The sequence below is a fragment of the Gordionus sp. m RMFG-2023 genome, chromosome 3 (genome assembly GCF_954871325.1).
Source record: "Gordionus sp. m RMFG-2023 chromosome 3, tfGorSpeb1-WG-v2, whole genome shotgun sequence".
Lineage (NCBI taxonomy): Eukaryota > Metazoa > Nematomorpha > Gordioida > Chordodea > Parachordodidae > Gordionus > Gordionus sp. m RMFG-2023.
In genome coordinates this window covers 37,641,691-37,660,315 of record NC_088777.1, presented here as the reverse complement: position 1 = coordinate 37,660,315, position 18,625 = coordinate 37,641,691, and the positions used below count along the sequence as shown (strand labels likewise).

The 18,625-nt window shown below is 26.9% G+C and overlaps 1 protein-coding gene across 2 annotated transcripts; it reads right to left on the bottom strand.

Annotated features, from left to right (window-relative positions):
* On the bottom strand, window positions 1-17,858 carry LOC135927331 (uncharacterized). Of its 2 annotated transcripts, none has more exons than XM_065463295.1 (11): window positions 17,780-17,858; window positions 10,358-10,640; window positions 9,674-9,919; window positions 7,951-8,035; window positions 6,085-6,405; window positions 5,693-5,926; window positions 4,986-5,251; window positions 4,134-4,347; window positions 3,801-3,878; window positions 1,351-1,584; window positions 1-1,018 (listed from the first exon to the last, which is right to left on the bottom strand). In XM_065463295.1, the coding sequence occupies exons 2-11, from the start codon at window positions 10,619-10,621 to the stop codon at window positions 825-827; spliced, it is 2,136 nt and encodes a 711-aa protein (XP_065319367.1). In that variant the 5' UTR covers window positions 10,622-10,640; window positions 17,780-17,858; the 3' UTR covers window positions 1-824. The 2 variants fall into 2 exon arrangements, with proteins under 2 accessions (XP_065319367.1, XP_065319368.1); XM_065463296.1 differs by having other exon boundaries at window positions 4,986-5,248.
* Between the last annotated feature and the right edge of the window lie 767 nt (window positions 17,859-18,625).

Sequence of the window (18,625 nt, the reverse complement as noted above, 5' to 3'; positions counted from 1 at the left end):
TTAGATATGTAAATATTGAATTTTCATAAAATATAGTATAAATATGTTAAACAAATAATATAAATCTTAAATTATCCTTTAAATTTAAAATGTAATAAACAAACCAAAATATAAATAAAATCACTTTATAAACTGCGCATTGATAAATAATATTTGAATAATTTTGCAGGATTATTAATAAAAGCATAAAAGGATATTTAAACCAACTTTATAGTGTTGTTCAGATTTGCTGGAAAACATCTCCATTGTTATTTTAACAATTTTACAAGTTAAGTAATTTTTACTCGCAAATAAATTAAAAAATATGATAATGTTTTCAACAAATCTACACTACACTGGTATGGTAAGAAAATCGTCATTTTCAGTGTATTATAAATATTACTATTATAGTGTAGATTAAATCAAATTTAAAAATATTTGAAAAATCATCAATTTGAATAAATGAAATCAAGATAATTTATTTTTTAATATTATACTAATCTGACTTATTTAATGGGATTGAGTGCATGATTTAAAAAATATATAGTTAAAAAACTTTATTCTTATAATAAAATAATTAATGTTCTTTCTTCAACGACTTATAGATAAATATTTATGACTAAGGCCCTATCTGATAAACTAAATATATTCGCTAAGTAATTAATCTAAAAAAAATAATAAAACATATTCCGTTATTCAATCTGAATAATAAATTGAAATTAGAAGGGGCCAAAATATAAAAAAAAGTCCACAATAAGACAAAATTTGTTTTAATTTATAATCCAAGTAATTTTTTGGAGCTTATGACCAGGTATAAAAATCAAATCGCTTCCCTAAAATTTCCCTTAATCGATAGGTTGATAAGTTCCAGCATTTTCAGATCCTCCTCTCCTAAAGATGTTTCCGACCCAAGAACCGCTTCTCCGGCTTCTAGCAATAAAGTAGGCAATTAAAACGACACATATAAGAGCAGCTAAGGCGCACCCAACAGCTATAGCCACTTTATCGCTAATCATTCTGTCATTGTAACAAATCCATACTATATATATTTAAAAAAATGTCCAATGTAAATATAAAAATCATAAACATTATATATATTTTTTTTTGCATTTTGTTGTTTTTCATCGAAAGAATAAGCTATTATTTTTAAAATGTTAATTTACCATAAAATTTAAAAAATAGAATTAAAAATTTTGTTTAGGGAAAATAAAATAATTTGTCATTGGAGTTGGAAAGGTTAAAGCGATCATGAATATTAAAATTAGTTAGGGAAAAAATGTTATTACAGTAATTTAGTCAATTCTTTAGAAAGTGAAGAATGGTTACTTATTAATATCATACATAATTTTTAGTGTCAATAATGTGTGTTACCATCTTGAAAGTAGGCTTCAATGTTAACGCTCCCATTCAGGCTTTGGTTTTTGTAAGTATCGGGTAAGCTGTAATTGTAGGGTATGAAAGGGTGAACTTTCGTGTTGGAATGACTCAAGGATAAGTTGGGGTTAAATTTGATCTTGTTTTCCGAGGTGCAGACATAGGTTTCGTTAAACCGAGCTGCCAATATATTTAGCAAAGCCTCATCTCTCAATGATAAGTTGATGTAGGCTATTATATAAAAAGAATATTTTGGAGTTAAATTTTATTTACGGTTTGAGAAAAATAAAATATTATTTGATAAATAATTTTATTCAAAAATTTAAAAAAAAAATATGTATATTTTTATTTTAAAATAGCTTAATGATAATCATAGTAAGCCTATTCAAAAACGAATCTAAAGGAATATATATAAACAATTACTCGATTCTAATAAAACGAATTATTTCTTAAATATTGATAAAATTGAATGATTTTAAAAAAAAATGTTATATTCACTATTTGTTTATTTTCATAGTTTTCTTACAACCTTTTTTAAAATAATATTATAAATTTTATTCAAAAATCAATGTTTAACACTCGAAAATGTACAAAATAATAAATAATATAATTCATTTTCTTTGTAATCAATTATTATATAAAAATCAAGCATAATTATGGATAATATTATGACTATGATGAGACCTTTAATGATAAAGGTGACAAATAGCCACCAAAAAGAGTAGCCCTTTGAAAACAGTACATTAATAGATTAGTAAAAAGATTGTTTAAAACAATGTAAGAGCATCACTATCTGCTTTTAACTATCATTATAATAGGTTCCAATGGTTAAAGACGTGGACTGAAAGAAAAGTTATTGTATAAATGAAAAATAATTAATTTAAATATCAATATTATAAAGGTTAATTTGAAATGTTTTTGTATTGATATTAAATATGAAATTAGTATTGATGGTATGTAAACTTTAGTGTTTAAAGTGAGTATAAATAGAGAAATCGAATATGGAAAAAGAAAGAAAAATTTTATAATTTTTAATAATTTATATTTTTTACTAGTTTTTTTGAACTTTTATAATTTTTTAATTTTATTTATTCTATCATGATTATTGTAACCATATATTTTAATAAATTAAATTAGCTATCCTCAATTATTAATTAATTTGGAATGGGATTCAAATCGAATTTAATACCATTCACACCTGAAAAAAAAGAGTTAACTCGCAACAATTTTAACTGCAATGAACAGTTGGTAAAAAATAGTCCGGTAAATTTTTCATCTGATATTTGGATCTATTCAGCTCAACTCAGGTTCCCTTTTCAAGGTTAAATAAACAGCCCCTTTTATTAATGAGCATTTTAAACAAAATGACTGTTAAATCCCTAAGTCGTATGGATGGCGAGGGAATTAGGGACTATCTCATTTCGGAAGGCTAGCTTAGTGGTATTTGGGATGGCTTAATACATACCATTACAAATAAAGAGAATCATCGAGAGTAATATCCCTAGGAATAAAATCACTAGGCAACCACTAGTCATTTATAAGGTCCTTCGTAGTAGTACATTACAACGTAAAAATTATGTAATAAGTAGTAAAGTATGGCGATTTATTTATATAAAATAGACAATTTGAAGTTTTAATTACAAAATTATTCAGCAATAAATTATTAGTGATGCTTAAGGGTAAAAAACTCAAAAGTTAAAATTAATCAAAAAATGATTTGCATGCCGTACATAAAAATCCCGCTCTTCATTTGGTTCAATTATGTGTGCCATTATAATAGCCAATCACATCGTAAATAAAAGACAGGGATAATTAAGTGTGATGAGTTAAGCAAAAAAAACCAACCTTTGTCTGTTAATCAAAATTTGCACAAAAGATATTTATCCTCATTAAAAATGAAAGGTTTAATATATTTTAAACATAATAGTGCAATAAAGAAATCTGTCAATATATTTCCCTATAAATTATTTAATTTAAAAAAACGAATAATTCAAATTGAATATAAATAGTAGTTTTTATTATTCGTAAGTAAATTATTCGATTCATTTAAAAATAATTCAATATTCAATTTGCATTCATTTTTGAATATGCCAAATAATTAGTGATGAAAATAGATAAATTATTAAACTTCAATAAATATCAGAGACCATATTTTAATATTTTTAAATATACCCGAGCCGAGCCTAAAAAATTTTTTAAAAAAATATCCGGGCCAGGCCGTAAATTTTAAAACCAAATATTTGAAATCGCCATTATTAGCTATAAAAATTAAAAATAAATAAAATATATTTTAAAAAAATCCGGGGGCCGGGCCGAAATGGTACCTCTGCAAGTCTCTGATAAATACATTAATTTCATATAGAAAAAGCAAGAAAGATTATCAAAAATGTATTAAATTTATTTATTTTTGAAGTGATATATTTTTTTAACAATCAAATATTTCTTACCTGGATTCACTGAATCGTTAAAAGAATGGGTGGTGTATGAGACTCGAATTGAACGTAAAGCGTAATGATTTGGTAAGACTGTTTTCAAGAGAAGTATGAAATAATTGAAAAATTAAGTGACATTTAACAAATATTTTATATTCTATAAATTTTTTCTTTATATCCTTCTTATTCTACCAATCCCTATGTAGATAAGTCGGGTCAGGTACCACGGACCGGAGAAATTTTTTCATAAAAGTTTGAAATAGATTTTTTTTAAAAATCTCTTAGTTCTTTAAGTTTATTTCTTAAAAAATCGTTCACTCTTTTTCATTTCTATCCTTTCTTTCATACCCGTGGTCTTGCCAGTTGATAGAGCGTGAAGCGTCTCAAACTCAATGTCCAAATACCAAGGCAGATTATTAACGGGAAACGTCAATTTAAGGTTTTGCCATTCGTGCAGCGTGGAAGATGGAGATGTGTGACTATCATCGGAAAAATAACCAAGGTTAGTACACTTTCCGCTAATATTGGATGTGGTTGGCACAGCTATTTTAACCTGTTTGTTCTAATGATTATAACAAGTTATTTATGAGGAATTATTAATCAAAAATGTTTAAGTATCTTTGAATATAAATTAAAAGAGCAACTCATAATATTGTGATTAAAAAAATATGGTGCAATTTTTTGAAAAACCTATAGCCCTTGTTAGGAAAGACCAGCTGTGAGCCTTCCTTCTAAAAAAGAGTTCAATGAAAAATCACTAAATCATCGGGTTCGGTGTCCAGAAAAATTATAAATTTACACAAAATGGATATAATAAAATAAAAAACGATTCCACATAAAATGTTTTTAATATTGAAAATAAAGAAAACAATTATGTACTTAATATTTAACGTTTATTGTATATATATATTTTACATAGTATTTTTTTAAAATATATATTTTTTTATACTGTCCAAATTTTTAATAATTAAAAAAAAAAAATTTGAACCCTGAACCCTAAATTTAAAAAAAGGTTCTAGTTCTGGTTCAGTAAAATATCAGAGTTCGAAGGGTTCGGGTTCACAGTTCTGGAAAAGACAATTGATTTAAAATAGACCTTTCTAACGCCCTTATATATGAAAATTTAGAAATGTTTAGAGCCTTACTCAGCTTAAAACATGGAATTAATTTAACAAAATTGAATAAAAATAATAAAATTACATCCGTTTTATTGTTTCCCTTCAGGGCCAAATATGTAACATCGATAGCAAGACTGCTTTCGAAGGCAAGACAGGCTCTTTTATAGGCGTCGATGATATTTGAATTTTTAACGTTGATATTATCGATAGTTTCTTTGGGATCGTAGTATATCATCCACTGCCCAGCAGCTGGAACTGTATTGGGTAGCATGGTAACTGATGGGGTGGGCGTAGTTATAGTAGGAATTGAAGATGTAGTGGTGAGGCCTGTCGTAGCAGTGCTGGCTGCTGAGAGAGGAATAGATATGATAAAATTTGAAATGAAAACGCTAATTTGGGAGTACATAGTGTTGTTAAAAAGCCCGATTTGAGTCGATTTTTAAATACGGCTCGATTAAGATTTTAGCCAAATATTATTTTGGCTATATTCTTAATCGGACCGTTTTTAAAAATCGACCCGAATCGGACTTTAAACAACACTAGGAGACTGAATGCAAGGATGTCAATTTACGTTCTTTAAGATACTACACAAAAGATGAACTCCTATTAAATTATTAGCCACCAAAAAATTAACAAATTGCTACGAAAGAATTTACCAAAAATGAATCGTTGGTTAATAATTTAAATATTCCAACTGTTAAACCAATAGAGATTTTTCCTATAAAAGATTAATTTAAGCTAGTTTCATATAATGTAAATGTTATAGCAAAATCGTTTAAATTAAATTACTAGTATTCGAGGTAGTTGTATTATTTGAATTAAAAGGAAACGGGTTGGAATATCTGGTAAAATAATCGAGATCTATGTTCAAAAGTTGCTTGCCAGTATAATCGTACAGTGTTTTAACATCGCTGCCCAGGTGAGAATTATTATGATTTTGAATAAATGGAACCCGATATTTTGAAAACTTTTTATTGTTTGGTTCGAGAGATAAGGGAAGGTAGTCAGAATCGCAGTGGACAGCTTATATAAGTAATAGATGCAATTTAGATTCTTCAAATTATGCAATTATAATTCAACATAATAAATAAATATGGCAGTTCAATTATTATATTTTTACATCTCCACTTGGCAAAAAATTATAAAAAATAATGTTATTAAAATCTATTATTTTGACTCACCAGGACCGAAATATTTGTCCAGCCTATCATCGCTATTACCACCATCACCAGTTTTACTATTGTTGACACCAATTTTATTAATTTCAGATTTTTCTGCAGAATCAACAAGAGATCGGAAAGCCTGAACTCTAAAAGCTTTCAAAGAAATAGTAATAAATGGCGGCCAAAGTGATATAGTGATCAGGTCATTGTGCCTAAAATTTTTATAAGTGTCATTAGATTCTACCGTCTTGTTGGAGATGGAATTAACGATGTTTTGGCCACAAGTGAAGGAATTTCCCAAAGGAGTTAATCTTATTGGCTCTGAGAGGTGGGCATAGACTGTAGAATAATAATATTTAGTGCGTAATAAAAATATATTACTTATCTTAATATTTTTAGAAAATTAAATTAATAAGTTATCATTCAAACAAATGAAATTCGAATATTTTTTTGTAGTATTTAACAACACTACTCATAAAAATGTTTAAATTGATATTAAATAAGTTAGATGAATAACAGAAATAGAAATTACATTATAATATATCTAAATATATAACGTTTGGATATATTTTTACAAAAAAAGCTTTATTTTATGGCTAGCTATATAAAAGGATAACAATAGTAAATATTAGTATAACTATAATTTTCTAATTTTATAAAGATTAGCAAAAAAATCAATTTATTTGATCATGATAATATTGCTTCAGAAACAGATATAGTTGATAATATTGATGAAAATTTTAATAATTCTATTGATGATATCCATTCATATACAAAAATGAACTTGTTAATATTCATGAAGGTCCAAGTATTTCTAATCTCAATAATAGAAATTGGATATTTAAAAATATTGAATTATAATTTTTCCATTTGGGTCCCAAGGCCTTATATTTAAAAAAAAACTATTGATTGCTACAGAGTAGACATAAAAGGCAGAAGATTCTACTTTCGACTAGTGCACTGCGAATGCATGATTATTGTATCGAGGATATTTACTTCAAAAAAAGAAAAAATATTTTAAACAATAGAGAGACCATCGAATGAACCCCTATAAAACAAAAAAATATGCTAACTTCGATAATATCAGATGTTAGATCTTATGGCATATGTCATTTGCCAGTTAAAGTGTAAGCTATATGTTGTTGCATATTCAAAGGACAAAATGTGAAAAATGCGAAATTTATTTATGTTAAAATCAGGAAAGAAATTGTTTTAAAACAATATATTTTTTTTATAAATGCATTAAGCTTAATAATGCCAAATTATATCTTAGTTTTTTTTCACGTATATTACGAAATAAAAATATTACATGTATGATATATATAAATAACAATTTTTTTTGGTTTTATTTTAAAAAGTTGGGCTTTATTTTTGAAAATTAGATGATTAATTTTATTTATTTAAAGATGATTAAATAAAGAATTTAGACCATGTTGAATTCTTATTACGTGAATTTGGTGTTCATTTTAGGGATTCAATTATTTAATTTACTTAAATTTTGATTGAATTTAACTTAAACTATATCATTTAATTTAATTTATCTTAAGATGTAACATTATATTTCAATTAAATTAACCGAAAACTTTTTAATAATTATTTAGAACTTATATGCAAAATATAGTAAAATAAGGCATAATAAAACGTTTTTATTTAAAAACAAAAATTAATAATAATTAAAACGCAAACAAAAAGGATAATAAATTTTGATGTGATTTAAACCAATTTGATTTGATCACACCAACCCTAGATAAAACCTATTATTATAAATATATTTTCCAACGGTTTTTTTGGAATAATAAACTCTTTTTATAAAAAAAGGAACGCGGTAACCAAGAAAATGTTTTGATATTAAAAAAAGTCATACATATTTATAAAAATAAATACCTTTGGAGACAGCTTCCTTAATATCGCAATTAAGGGTCATATTGTCAAGCGTCACGTAAGTAGCAGAAATAAGAGGATTAACCATCTTGTGTATGTATATATTATATATTAAGATATTATAACATAAGAAGCATTGCCTAATTGATCGCCTAATATTATTTGTAAATACAAATAAATCGGCTTTAACTATAATTTTAATGAATTTATTTCTTCAAAATTAAATTGCTAATAAAAAGTGGTCAAATAATCAACTATAGTCAAAATAAGGTAAAAGGTCCATATATAAAAACTAAATTGGGGGAAAATTCCACGAGAGAGACGTGGTTGAAAGCGGGGCAAAAGCAATAACTGAGGGAGTCAGGAGCGTAATTCCATATCAAAGAGATCAAGATTCGATTGATCCTTTGGCATTTGGGTAAAATTTTATATACTACAAGTAATTAAAGCATGGTACCTATTGTAGTATCTCTCTTATATTTTGAAGATATCAAGATGTGAAAAATATTTGGATAATGTAGAACAATAGCGAATTTACTGTTTTTAAATATTTTTCTTACCAATAAAAATATTACATTATATATATATTCATGTTGCAGATTCTTTATCATAATAAGAATTTCATATAAAAATTATTTAGAATATTTATAATTACATATTATGTTTAAAAAAAAATTCTTTGTTTCCTTAGTGTTTTTTATTTTATAGATTTTTTAAAGTGAAAACGAAAATTTGGCAAACCATTTTTTAAATACTAAAATATATTGGTCTTAGTAAAAAATTTTATAAGGCTTGTTATAAAAAAATATACATTTTAAAAAAAATGTTATTTTCTTTTGATATTATAATCATTATTTACTTAGTTAAGTGTACAAAATTTCATCCAAATCTCAAGGTGAGTTGATAATCATGTTTTTTTGAGACCCATAAAAATGTAATAAAAATTTATATATGAATTCAAAATTTTTGACCTAGCAACCATGTACCGAGATAAAATCTTGATTTACAGTTAATTATAAATTTATTCGATGTAAGCACTAGAGATCTGCAAAGTTAGGCCTGGTCCGTACCCGGCCCGAACGGGCTTCGGGCCTATATCAATTAAAATAATCGGGTTCGGGCCAGGCCTAATATTTTTAAAAAAAATTCGGGCCGGGTCGGACCTTGGAAATTTTATTAAATATACCTAAATTTATCAATTTTATATTGATTTTTTTATGTAAAATAAAAATTTTTGATTTAATTTATTGTAACTAAATGCTATATAACATATGTCTTTTATTTTAAGTAATTATAAAAATTAATTTCTATATTCGGTAAATTTAAAAAAAAAAAATTTCGAATTCGGGCCGGGCCGGCAAAACATTTTAAAAAAATTTCGGGTTCGGGACGGGCCGGCAAAACTTTTTTAAAAAAATTTCGGACCGGGCCGTTGAAAAATTAGGCCCGATGCAGATCACTAGTAAGCACCAGTAATTGGATTATTGGAATGCTAAAGTTATACTCGCATATCGAGATATCATTATAAAATAAATGTATACTTTATTGACCATATCAAACAATATTTTAAAATTATACCTAAATTAAAATTTTAACGCTTATTTTTCCGCCATGTTAATAATGAGTTTTTATAAAATATCTATGATAAAACTAAATATCACTCACAAACATATAGAGTATTTCATTAATCGATCGATGATTCTACAAAAAATTTATTTTAATTTACCTGTGAGCTGGTCACATTGTTAATAATGGAAATCACGGAGGCACTGAAATTCAAATCTAACACGCAATCGAAGGGTTTCACATCTGTTCGGATCGGCCGAGCCTCGAAAACGGCGCTGATAGAAACGAGATTAGGGTTTGGCAGTGTAAAGTTAGTTGGGGAAGATGGCGAAAGAGAAGGGGAGGTGGAGCAGTTACCCGAAATTAGAACCGAATCGGAAGGCAGCTCGAACGTGATGAGCTTGGGCTATATAAAGTATTAGTAAATAGAGTTTCATGGTAAATTTAAAAATAATAAGCTAAAAAATAATAAAAGAACATAACATAACGGGGCCACATTCTGAAATTGCATAAGTCCGACCCATCAGATATGAAGAACTAACCCTGGGTTATAATAAAAAGATTTTGAAATATCGAGATTTAATGGGATAACCCGTGCTTTCTGATCACGGGCGTTATATACCTTACCTACTGAGAAACGACATGAATTTTTAAGATTAGTGGATGTTGATGGATGCCTGATGAAGAAATTATATAAAATAAGTCCTCTATAAAATACAAACAGAAAATGAGATCAATAATATAAACAAAATAAAGTGGTTGAAAGGCTAATTTTAGCCTATATTAAGGTTATTCAAATTTTTTTCATCTATCTTTAAATAGAAATAATTAAATTAGGCTTAACCTTCATCGTCATTTTGTCGGTGTAGGCTACCATAAATTGAACGTTCCCTTCAAATAAGAAGCAAGGATGAGGAGAATTATTATCTTCGCCTGAGGAGGAAGGAGGGAAGGATACCGAAGTTATGCTAAGTTTTTCATTAGGACCTTTGAAATTATCGTTGGTGTCTAGTAAGCATTTGATTGAAGGAAGGAGAAAAGTTGAAATCAGGATTATTAAATCTAAGATCAAAACCGTTTTGTTTAGGTGGAGTTTGAATATTTCCATAGTTTGGTGTGTATCTTATCTGATAAGAATAAATATAATAATTCGTTTTATTTTGATTAACATTTTACCTTGTAAAATGGGTAAATTATTTTAAAATTCATAAATAAATATAGTGACATATTATACATATGATAAATCTAAATACCATGACAAGTCAACAAAAAAACAATTTTTATCCCTAAACCCTTCAGATTTTTCTAAAATTTTTACAAAAGTTTTTATAGTTATATAACTATAAAAAAAATATTATTTAGTTTCTAATTCCAAATAGAGGCTCAGATATTGGCCTCTAAATGTCGAATAAATGGGGCATTTTAAGCAAAATGCACTCCTTTTAATTTTAGTTATTTTTGAAACTAGAAGTGACATTTAAATTTCTTAATATAGCTGAATGGCATGCCTTTAAGGTGATATAATATTAAATATTGTTATAAATTTTAAATGTCAAAAAAATAATCATAAAATCAAATAGGCACTTTTTTCTCTCAACTTTTTTATGTATAGATAGTAGAGATCTGCATCAAGCCTAAATATTACTAGGCCCGGCCTGAAATTTAAAATTTTTTTATAACCCGAACCAAAATCGTTTTCAAAATTAGGCACTAGGTATGTAGCGATATTTTTTATCGGATCGGGCCGATTTTCACCCATTAATTCGATATACTTTGGCCTCGTGATACACCGGTGATCGATACAAATGAAATCGATCGAAATACAAATATTGGGAGATCAGGATTGGGATATCTGTCGATTTGATAACTCCGTGTTGGGAATACTCAGGTAGGATATCTGGTCGATACTGATTTCATATACCGGTGGGAGTTTAAGATACTTTGGCCTCAAAAATGATACACCGGTGATCGATACAAATGAAATCGATCAGAAATACAAAGATAAAAATAGATAGCAAGATTAATATTATAATAGATAAGTGAAGGAGCTTACCACCAGAAAAGGTGAAAGCTAAAAAAAAAAAAATTCGATATGATATCGGATAGGCAATCGGCCGATAGCAATGTAATATTAATATTAAGAATATCGGATTGGTCTCCAAAAAGTGGTATCTACTTAAGACCAAAGTAAATTCAGACCCCCTGAGGGATCGGGCCTTGCAGAACACTAATATTGATAGTTAAATGTGCAAATTTTCAAGTTGGGACTAGTTCACATTTAGGAGATATGGCATTTTAATAAATGTCATGATTATAGATTTATTATTTTTGGCCCGGGTTTATTTTTAATTTGTTATTCTATGGCCCCTAACCTAAGTTATTTTTTCAAATTCGGTCATTAAATTTATTTGTTTTTAATTTCAAAAAGGCGAAACAACCAGATAACTATTCCTATTAACTGCTACATTTTTTCCGATTAAATGAGAGGAAATTATAAATGATAGAGATAATCTTTATTTAACTATGTTTTTAAGGTAATGAGTCAACTTAGAAAATGAATAAATTCGGCTGACCTATAGAAAAAGATATTTATTATATAAATTTTGAAAAGACCAAATCTTATTCGAGCGATAAAAAAATATGTATGATTCAAAAATAAGATAAAAATTAAAACAATGAGTTAGGAAACAAAATTTATTCGTAAAAAAAGATTAATTAGTGCATTGAAAAAAAAATGATAACGATAAGAATTTAAAATATATTATAAATAATAGGTAAGGATAAAAAAATTTTTTCTTCCATAATGAAATTTAAAGAAAAAAGTAATAGCCAAATAAATAAACTAACACCATGAGGAAAAATATAAATGAACTATCATTTTAAATCATGCGACTTGACTAGTCGGAGTGTTAAGAGTTAGTATGATTAATATCAGACCTGCAGGCCAGGGTACAGGAGCCGGGCTTTTAATTTTTTTTAAAATATACCTGGACAGGCCTAAAATGTTTTTTCTTAAAATATAACACGGGCCAGGCTGTATATTTTAAAACCGAATATTGTAAATCGTTATTATTAGCTATAAAAATTAAGAATAAATGTAATTTTTTAAAAAATAAATATCCGGGCCGAGCCTAAAAAATTATAAAACCCGGGTCGGGCCGAAATTTTTTTATTAAAAATTGCAAGTCTCTCATTAATATTAAGGCTAATAATCTATATTTATTTATTTTTTTTAAGAATTTTGTTCAATACCCTGCAAGGTAGGGGATCTGTGATTGGAATAAATCCGATCAGTTTGTTTAGTTATTTTTTTAACAAATATAATAAAACTAAAGGCGAATTTTTTTTCAAGATACAATTAAAGCGGGTTAAAAAATTTTTAGAATAAAAAGCAAATTTAATTTTATACTATATATAAGGTAATGATATATATCGTTAGTGGTCATATAGATATTTACTAAACCACAACCAAATTTTATTTAAATGCAAAAGTCCCACTTTTAAAAATATATATTAACGGAATCAGGCAGTTTCTTCTGATTTTCTATATATCATCGTAGCACAGAATCTAGTTGGTTTCAGAAAAGAAACCAGGTCCCGAATCCTGATCTATAAGGTAAGTGATATATACACTCGTCAATAGGTCCCAGACACCACTCGAAAATGACAATTTTTTAGTATATAACGATAAAATTACCAAGCTAATATTTTAATAAAACAGATTTAAAGATCAATAACTTTCCATGGTATACATCATAATCCTTATATATTATTAAACAGATACACATGGCAGGCAAATTTTCAAAGAAATCATTATTAGGTAATTAATAATTCAATTCTTTCATTTTATAACTAATATTAATTTGATGTGCATGTGTAAAGAAACAAAAAGGTGAAGTTAATGGTGGCAAGAAAGCGTAAAAGGAAAGGGAGAAAAGTATTAATTATTTTTTGATTGGCCGAGCCCCTATGAACATATCAATTTTTCAGAAAAAAATAATTGAGATGATTATGAATCATCGTATCCTGGCGGATTAAGAAGAAATAAAATTATCATTGTAATATAAAACAAAAAAACATTTTCTTATTATATAAGCTAATAAATTTTTTTTTTGCATTTTTATATTTTAAATGACTTGAATATTTCTAGTTTGCCAAAAAGTTAAACTTGACATAGTGATAAGATACATTGCTTAAAAATATTATAGGTAGAGATTTATAAAATATTGACCCGATTTTAAGGATTTCAGAAGCCGGTTCTATGAAAATGAGAGGTACTTAAAACTGTTATATTTATGTATAAAAATTATGTTACTGTTAAATTTTATTATTTATTTCTTTAAAATATATTGGAATGCTATTAATTTACTTCTATTAATGAAAAAATAACGAAAGAACCTGGACTTAAGTTCCAGCTACAAATATTTTTGCTTTCGGTTCGAAATTCTGTTAGCAAGCTAAAAAAATCGAAAATAACGCATGAATATTAGAGAATTTTAAATAATATACATATAAATTATTAAAAGAAATAGGTAAAGATTACCACCAATAACTTCTTTCCTTTTTTTATCGGTTTAATTTTTTTTATAAAATTTTAATTAATGAAAGGTATTCACTTATTTTTGGTTGCCAGGTTAAAATTGAAAATATCATATTGGCCAACGCCGATACTGCGATTTTAATCATTTTAGTAAATTGTTGCACCTCAAATAGATAAGTTATCGCCGATAAATCAGTTTTAAACCTGCGTTAAACAGGGTTCATTATCTGATTGATTAAAAACAATACGTTTGTAAATAATAAAATCTTATTAAAATAAAAAGTATAGTTGATATTTATAGAATATTAAAAAATGAATGTTAAAATTTTGGTATTTTTTGTTCAAAAGAGTATATAAAAACTTAGTAAAGAAAAATGAGTAACTCCGATTTTAATACAAATAATATGATTACCATTCTATATTATAAGCAAATATTAGAAATGTTTTAAGAATAATCGATAAAAAAATGAGCATTTTATCCTATAGATGGCGTATCTTTTTTAAATTTGTGTAAATGATTGACGTTTTTATATATATTTTATAATATATGATTTACAAAGAAGATTTTCAATGTCTAGCAGTGAACGATGTTTTGGGGTGCTGAGTTTTGGGATGGGATCCTTATCATAAAAATATGTCATTTAAGTTTTTTGATTAATTTCTTTCTATTATAAATAAATAAAGTAATGAATAGTAGCTGGGGTGGTCTAGTGGTGTATGATATAAGCTTGGAAACAGAAGGTCCCAGGTTCAATCCTGGTAAGGAACTAAAAAATTTCGAGTTTTTCTTCGAAGATGTGTATAGACATATGATATAATAAATTTCTGAGTTGAGAAATGGCACCCCGTTCACCGACAGGGTTGGACAGCCGGGTGCTAGGATACTTGTCCAATAAACTATATAAGATGGCCAGCTGAACTCGTGGGTCATTAGAAGATGATAATGATTTAGTGGCCAGCGCTAGGATAATGGTGACTGGGGGCAATTCAAGCTTAATGTCTATCAAGATACAATGGACTTGATAAAGATACAATGGACTTGATAAAGATACTCCAGTGAGAGATTCATCGAAATTGATAATCCGATGGGAGAAATGGAATCGATAAGAATACTCCAATGGATATCTGTCAATGTGATGAGGAATACTCCAGTGGGATATCTGTCTATATAAATACTTCAGTGCGAGATCAAGATACTAGATACTTTTGTCTGATACAATACTCCGGTGGGAGATCAAATGGAATCAGAAATACAAATTAGATAAAAAATAGATAGCATGAGTAATAAAGTGGAGAAAGGAAGGAGCTTACCACCTAAAAAAGGTGAAAGATAAAAAGTAAAAAAATAATTTTTAAGTAGCCTGCTGGACTTAAATTCAAACTAAATTCTTGTAAGTTTAAATTTTATATCCAAAAATCTTATTTTGCGTGAGTTGTTGGGCTCATAATATTTTAGTCAAGCCCAGTTAAACATGGTGTGTAGATCTCAAACAAAAATTTATTGATTGATAATAAAAAGATATAAATCAATAAAAGAGCAATATATGCCATATTTTTAGGGATGTACCAATATTTTTATTAAATAGGATCGGGCCAATATTTCACCCATTTTAAAATATTGGTTATTGGCCAATATTATTTTCCCGATATAATCTAATAAAAAATAGTATTTTTAACAAAAATAAAATGTTACAAAGTTTTTAAAAAAGTTATCTAAAATCATTTATTTTTATAAATAAAATTAAAATTCATTTTTTATTTTTTTAAATAATAATTAATAAACATTCTGCCATATTGTTATTTCTTTGTGCATTCTGTTTATAAAAGTGTGCAATAATCTCTTCAGAATCTGTTTTTAGTGAAGCTGGTGATATTGACAGTTACCATTGCTACAGGCTGACCTCTGATAAATTGGAAATTTTGGTATTTCTAAAAAGAAATCTTTGATATATTAATGTTAAATATTATTTTACATATTTATTTTAAATTTCATAATATATTTATTTATTACTTATTATAAAGTAATTTAACAATAAAAATATTTTATATACTTTTAGAATTGCAATTGAATTGAATATAAACTATAACTGCATTATAATATATTTAAATGATATAAGTTATGGTATAGTTAGATTATGATGTTACACCAATAAAAAATATATTAAAAATTAAAACCATTGTTATCTTTAATACAAAATTAGATATATCAGATTGGTAGTCTGCTGATATCAATTTAATATTGAGAATATTGGATTGGATTAACTTTGAAAAAGTAGTATCGTACACCTCTACATATTTTTATATTATAAATCATCACAATCCAGCCCAAAGCTTTCAACCATCCCAAAATTTTGTCTACAGGCCAGGTATTGAAAATGTTGTGATAGGAACATTTAGATCATTTAAAAAGGTATATAAAAACATTATTAATCATTTAGCAAAGAAAACCAAATAAACTATCTATAAATAATATTGCTCATTTTTTACTAATTTATGATATAGTAAATGCTCATATATTCATTTACAATGCCAATAGTAATGTTTGTTAAAAATTAATTACAAAAGCAACCCATTTTGATGTATAAGATACTTAAATATGGAGCAAAAGTTTTTTAAAACATTTAATTTTTAATTTATTTTCTAAATTAAACATTATGCTTTATTTTAATCAGAAACCTGCAGATATACCATATGCATAGCCTGGCCCAGATTTTTTTTTAAAAAAAATTTTAGCAGGGCACAAATTATTTTTTTTCAAGTTTTTTTCCGGCTTGAGCCGGGTTTTATATTTTCAGGCTTGGCCTGGATTTAAAAAAAAAATATTATATTTATTTATAACTAATAATGGCGATTTAAAATATTTAGTTTCAAAATATATGGCCTGACCTGGGTATTTCTAAAAATATGCCCCATCTATATTTAAAAAATTAAAATATGTTTAATACTAAGTTTATTATTTACAAGAGTATATTTTTTAATTTTAATAAAAATTGCCACTCATAAAAGGCCATTGTTTATGTACCCCTGATATCTCCAAAGGTATAAAGAAAATAGTCCCACAACTATCACCCTTGAACTGGCTGACACTCTTAATAACCCAGTCCAAGGCAACAATAAAGAGAGATTTCACAGTTTTTTAGTTCTAAATACATTATTATTGTATATAAATATATTTTTATCTTAATTGTTAATTTATTCTAAAAAGTATCATATTAAAACAATATTTTAAGGAAGTAGTATAGTTGATATAACAAATATTGGGGTATGTACACAGACTAATCAAAGGCAAAAAGAATAATTATTTAGAAGCAATGACAATTTGCAATATTTATGCATACTATAGGAAAATCATGGGTTCTTTGGCAACTATCTATCTACTACAAGCATAATTTGCTAATTTTATTTTTGTAGATTAATGAATATTTAGTCATTTTTAAATATATATTTCAAATGTGAAATTGTAAAAAATATTAACTTGAAGAATATTAAAGATTTAGCCGTATCCAAAATATTGTAAATAATTTTTTAAATTAATAATATGTGAAAGTGAGTTGACATTGGAAAAACATATATTCTTATTTATATACAAATACAAGATATGCAACAACTTAATAAGTATTTAGATTTGTAAAAAATAATTGATTGTTATATTAGTTTTTAAATTTCATAATTAATTTTTAAATGTACATATAATTAACATAGTAATAAAAATTTTTTAAACATTACCTTTTATAATGCAACTAAATAACCAAATTTCATTATCTAAAATTATTTTAGCACAAGGAATATAAACTAAATGATGTAATAAGCCTAAATCGATAACAAGCATTCAACATAGGTTATCATAAAAATATGTCAAATTATTTGATTTTATTTTTATAATAGGCTTAAATATCTTTAAACATATTTTTTATAATGGCATGGGCATTGCTAGCTATGTGCTTTAGGTAAGGTAAGAGCCCATTTTTTCAAAATTAATATCATTGAAAGATAGCTGAGCATTGCATTTTTCAAATTTTAAATAATTAACATTTATTTAAGCAAATACTTTAATATTTTATTTAAATAGCTTTCTCATTAGAGTCATTTTAAATAAATATTATTTTCCTTGTGTTACTAAATCATTTTTAAAACAAAAAGCAAAGTGACACGTAATTTTGTTAACTAGCTAAGCCGAGACGACTTAACTGCAACTCGAGTCTAGCTTCTAGTCGATAAAATGACTCCGACTCAAGTTGACTTAATGAGCTGCATTAGTCGGCTCACTTAGTCGGCTAGATAGATTAGTTGGCTCACTTGGTTGGCTTAGTCAACTCGATTAGTCGGCTCTCTTAGTTGGCTCGAGTCAGCTTACTTAGTTGGCTCGCTTAGCGGCTCATTTAGTCGACTCACTTCAGGGGCGTAGCTAGCCTTTACAATCTTAGGGGACTCAACTAAAAAAATAGTCCCCCATATCCCCTAATTTCATGGCCTTCGGCCCGCTTTTTCCCGTCCTTTGCCGGGTTTTATATCAATATATTATACTTTTTAAAATTTGCTAACTCTGAACAATTATTCTGAATTTAATATTTT